The sequence below is a fragment of the Egretta garzetta genome, unplaced genomic scaffold (genome assembly GCF_000687185.1).
Source record: "Egretta garzetta isolate BGI_Z169 unplaced genomic scaffold, ASM68718v1 scaffold94, whole genome shotgun sequence".
Lineage (NCBI taxonomy): Eukaryota > Metazoa > Chordata > Aves > Pelecaniformes > Ardeidae > Egretta > Egretta garzetta.
This window is the reverse complement of record NW_009259683.1, coordinates 2,102,177-2,107,675: the sequence shown is the minus strand read 5'-3', so window position 1 is coordinate 2,107,675 and position 5,499 is coordinate 2,102,177. Positions and strand designations below refer to the sequence as shown.

Sequence of the window (5,499 nt, the reverse complement as noted above, 5' to 3'; positions counted from 1 at the left end):
TTACCCCTATTAAAGGGGGACATCTTTTGTAAAACAAATGAAAAACCTATGTTTTTGTACTTTCCACTTACTTGTTTTGGATGTAGCTTTCCTCTTTGTATTCATGTACCCATTACTACTTCTTAAATGTGTCTTGAGCAAAGAAAAGCTAGTTTGAGTGCTCTGCAACCTTGACATTTTGCTGGACAGTTTATTAGTGTTGTTCGAGCAGCTGCTGGTTGTGGTACCAAGTGGCATCAGTTCAGATGTGGCAGATCTTTCTCTGGTCAAGGCACTTGGCAAAGCAGTGCCAAAGTTATTATGAATTCCCATAATAGCAGTTTACGCTCGAGCAAAGCGGAGCGCTCTTCACCAACCTTCACAGATAACCAGCTAGGAACAAAGCAAATTTACGTTGATTATGACTTGCATTCACAGCAGTACCAACCAATCCTAAATTGCTACTTTTGAGAGAGCCCCGGCAACATAATCAAACTACAGCTGGCAATCTTGCTTCTAAACAATACTTATGCCACATAAGATGGGGAAGGAGTACACTGGCTTGCAGAATGCCCACTACTGACACTGCTACCCTCAAAGCAAATATATGGAAATGGTGCAAAAAGAACACCAACCAACTCTGAGCCGTTTCTGAATACCAAGACATTTATTATGAGCTTCAATATGAAACTACAGCCATTATGTAAACAAGATCTGTACAAACATTATTAAAAAAACCCCCACAAAACCATTTGATCTCAAGTGCCTGAAGTTCACCTTTGCCAACCACCATGAGAGCAAGCAGGGTAGAAGTCAAAATCGCATTTTCCATCTTTTCCATCAGATATTTCTGATATACTCCACAGATCCATGATGTAGGGATGCCTCCTCTCAAAAGAGCCTGAATGGAATCATCTTAGTTATAGAAGTTGTCTTATATCTCTATACCATTAAAAACAAAACCCCTTAATTTTATATCCTTAATATTAGACACATGGAAATAATTGTACATTTGTATAAGATATGGTGCAACAATAATTTCCTGGATGAAAGAGTCCCTTTCTTCATGGAGGAAGCCTGGTTTTGCTATCTGACTAGAAATCTCAACGACAACCAATAAATTTCTCGTCATATTTGGACAAAGATCCTTTCTTAAGAGGATGGCATTTAGTATCTTTTTTCTGCTTGAAAATTGGAGAATTCAGAAAATTTGTATCTGTAAACGGATCTCCTCTTCTAAGTTTCCTGTAAAAAAAAAAAAAACCAAAAGAGGCAAAATTGAGTTTTGTTCCCAGTATCACTTAAAACATTAACTTTCAGCTAGTAAGTTCAATGTCACATGAACTATTTCGTATTACTAACACCAGACCTCTCTCTGAGTGTTTTGTTAGGAACTTATTTCCAATATTTAAATAAGCCCCTCAAATCCTCCATTTGATGGAGTGTCACGAACTTTATATCAAAGTAGAAAGTAAGACACTTACGCTGCAATACTTGGTTCTTTATAGCTCACAGTAAGAGTACAGCTTCGCTTGCGTTTTGGAGATCGTGGTCCTTCACCTTCTGGGACAACAGTTGCATTCCCAGTGCTGGGGAGGAATGAAGCTGTATTGGTAACATCACAAAGATGACCACGAGATGGCTCAGGCTTCCCTGGGAAAAAATTAGGCACACTTTAGACAACTGAGGCAAGCTAGCTTAAAAGAGAAAGTCAATGAACATACTGGATACGGAATAACTCTCAGCTGTAACTCTTGGCTTCATCTTTCCACTTGAGAATATATAAGAGGATCAACAAACATTCAAGATATTAATTTGGAAAAATAAATTGACCCTGAGCTGTGCCTGGCAAAGCACTCATTATTCCACTTCTCTCTCATTTTATACTCTCGTTCTCCTCTTTTTCCTCAGCTTTAGTACATCATTAAACACATTTAAAATACAGTATTAATTCATTGTTGACCAGTTTCTCAAACAAAACTTTTCTGCCAAGGAAAAAAGGCAGACAGAAGAATGAATCTAATGATTTTTATAACATTATTCTGTTTGTATTCATAAAAAAAAAACAAAAATAAAAAAGCCTGAAATCCCTTAAACAATGTTATCTCTTAAAGAAACAAAACAAATTACAGAACACTTTCATACACTTACTAATAGACTTGTCACTTGATTTATTGCTTTCAGTCTCTTTTTCATTATGGAGCTTTTGCTCACGCTGTGCCAAACATCTTTTAGACCTCGGCCTTGCATGGACTGGTAGTGTATCTTTCTTGTCCAGTGAACTTTTCCTTTTTTTCGATTTACTCTTGTAAGGCTCATAGAGACTATCATCTGAATCTTCTTCGGTATCACTCGACTCAATAGTATTAGTTTCAGATACGTCGTCTTTGTCACCCACACCAGGATCTGTGTCATTCACCTTATTTTGTCGAAAAGGTGTAACATGGACACACTCTTCAAAATGAAAGTCATAAGCATCACTGGAGCCACCCAAGAAATCTGACTTTTCTTTGGAAGCCTCTTTACCCTGACTTTTTTTTGGTCTTTGTCTGGAAGTATTTTTAGGCCGTTCCAGGTTTCTCTTCCGACACTTCTCTTTCCTTACTTGAGAGTCTTCTCTGCTTTTATGCTCACGTTGTTTAAGATCAGAATTACTGTTTAAGTTGAACTGTGCAGTTTCAGAATCTATCCACCTCAACACCAGCTCTGAACCTACCTTGTTTTCATTCAACTGAGAAATATCTGAATTTATGTTTTCTACAGTACATTGCTCTAGACTTTCCTCAAGTCTAATTTCATCCTGTTTAGAAAGCTCTTTTGTTGAATGAGGTGCTTCTGAATGGTCCAAGACACCAGTGCAGAGTTCATTGTGATTTCTGATCTTTGAATAGCGACGCCTGGTGGACACGCTTTTTGGTAAAGCATTACCAAATCCATCTTCTCCACTTGAAGAAACATTTTCCAGCTCTGACCCTGTGCTGTCCAGGTGAAAATCTGATGTTCGTCCTTGTAATTGAAGAGAAAAAGTCATATTAAAGCTAAATAGTAACAACCTGTTAAGGTTTTGTGCAAATTCTGAACCTATCAAAGATTCTAAGAGTTTTCTCCACAGATTTGTATAAACCAGTATTTGGCAATCAAGCTCTGTTTAATACTGCTTCTAGACAGAAAGCAGTTAAGTATACTATGTCAGGATTTTCCTCTAAACTGTTCTGTTTGGAAAAGTTATCTACAGGTCATTTATTTTTCTGAGTAATTAGCCTTGTTAACAATTGTTGATTTCGTAAGGGAAAATTACTTGACAGTTACTTCAAAAGCAGTAATTACGTTTTAAACTTCTATGCACACATTTTTTTCCCCCCGATTCAGAATAGAGCAATGTCTGATACTTTGATTTAGTTACCTTTCTCTGGAACTATTTTGATTAAGGAAACAGCCTTGTCAGAGTCGTCTGACACAGAATGTTCACAGGTCTCTGGCACAGAATGAGCCAGCTCATTTCTGTCACTGTCAGCCTCCATCCCACTTGGAAGTACTTGATCATCTCCATCAGCACACTGTAGAGGTCCTCTAGAGAAAATACCAAAGGTAGTATTTACTAAATAGCAATATATTTTATGACAATGAACTACTCTTCATTACATTGGATTTCTTCCCTTTTCCAGTCAGAAAATTAAGGTTACTGTAACAGAGTTTTCAAGTATAAATAGGCATTAATAAAAGATACTTACACTGAACGTATTTGTCCCATGACACTGGAACTATTTTCAAGAATTGAAGAAAGCACTCTCTGATTCTGTCAACAAAATAAATCTTGCTGTGACTAAATAGCAGAAACAAGCTTGCACCATATCCAAATTTTAGACAACAGCCAAGTGACCCACAGAAGGGCCAAAGAGGCCCTTGATAATTTTTCTTTCTGGCTGGTTAACACAAATTGCTGTGGGATCTCACACACTCAGCTCCTGCAAGTCAGCACATCCATCACCAGCCCAGCCATACAGATAGTGGACAGGGGAAGGAACTGTGAGAATGGTAGAGAACAAGACACAAACCCACAGAAAATCAGGGTGCCCCCCCCCCCACCTCATAGCAGACCCTCAGTCCCACTAACAGCCTATTACATCCCCACACACCTGCCCAGTGTGGACCCAATGTCATACTGGGAACTGTGGGACTAGTCATACCTCCAAACTAAAGCTCAAATCTCAAAAACTACATGCATCCATGCTAGAAGGAATAAGGGGAAGAATGAACAGAAATCCCTCCCCTCAAGAGGAAAAAGGTACTTACTACGCCTATGGAACACAGATTCTGTGCTGGGCTAAGGAGATCTATTGAATCCAGTAAATTCTGAGAAACTTTTGAGATTATCTCATTCAAGGCTGACAGTCGATTCTAATGGACAAAAGAAGGAAAACAACACTGTTACTGTCATACTCTAGTATCAGCTACCAATGTAGTAACTTCTTCTCAGCATTATGACTGAATCCCAAAGATACCCGTGTCAGGTACCTTCAACTGTGGTAAAAAAAATAAAATTTACAGAGGATAGATTTTAATTAAATAAGAGTAGCCAGAAAAAAAAAGTTCAGTTAATGACCAGATTAGGTGAAAATATGAAAAAACTTGTTCTACAGAAGATCGGGTTCGTGACCTCCTGAGGAACCTGAATGCACATAAGTCCATGGGCCCTGATGAGATGCATCCCAGAGTCCTGAGGGAATTGGCTGATGTAGTCACCAAGCCCCTCTCCATGATATTTGAAAAGTCATGGCAGTCAGGTGAAGTCCCTGGTGATTGGAAAAAGGGAAACATTGTGCCCATTTTCAAAAAGGGTAGAAAGGAAGACCCTGGGAACTACCGACCTGTCAGCCTCACCTCTGTGCCCGGGAAGATCATGGAACAGATCCTCCTAGAAGCTATGCTAAAGCACATGGAGGCCAGGGAGATAATTCGAGATAGCCAGCATGGCTTCACCAAGGGCAAGTCCTGCCTGATGAACCTAGTGGCTTTCTATGATGGTGTGACAGCATCTGTGGACAAGGGAAAACCAACAGACATCATCTATCTGGACTTCTGCAAAGCCTTTGACACGGTCCCCCACAACATCCTTCTCTCTAATTTGGAGAGCTATGGATTTGATGGGTGGACTGTTCAGTGGATAAGGAACTGGCTGGATGTTTGCGTCCAGAGGGTAGTGGTCAATGGCTCAATGTCCAGATGGAGACCGGTGACGAGTGGTGTCCTTCAGGGGTCCGTACTGGGACTGGTGCTGTTTAACGTTTTCATCAATGACTTAGCGAGATTGAGTGCACCCTCAGCAAGTTTGCGGATGACACCAAGCTGAGTGGTGCGGTTGACACACCAGAAGGATGGGATGTCATCCAGAGAGACCTGGACAGGCTGGAGAGGTGGGCCTGTGTGAACCTCATGAGGTTCAACAAGGCCAAGTGCAAGGTCCTGCACCTGGGTCGGGGTAACCCCCAGTATCAGTACAGGCTGGGGGAAGAAAGGATC

At 40.2% G+C, this 5,499-nt stretch overlaps 1 protein-coding gene across 1 annotated transcript in view; it reads right to left on the bottom strand.

Moving 5' to 3' along the window:
• Window positions 1–1,082: 1,082 nt before the first annotated feature.
• Window positions 1,083–5,499, bottom strand: part of SGO1 (shugoshin 1) — a 5,505-nt gene continuing 1,088 nt past the window's right edge. Inside the window, exons 3-8 of the mRNA XM_009638633.2 lie at window positions 4,273–4,377; window positions 3,711–3,775; window positions 3,383–3,549; window positions 2,131–2,985; window positions 1,464–1,632; window positions 1,083–1,224 (exon numbers count right to left, since the gene is read on the bottom strand). Of these exons, the coding sequence (XP_009636928.1) occupies window positions 1,083–1,224; window positions 1,464–1,632; window positions 2,131–2,985; window positions 3,383–3,549; window positions 3,711–3,775; window positions 4,273–4,377 (1,503 nt within the window). The remainder of the gene's footprint in view (window positions 1,225–1,463; window positions 1,633–2,130; window positions 2,986–3,382; window positions 3,550–3,710; window positions 3,776–4,272; window positions 4,378–5,499) is intronic.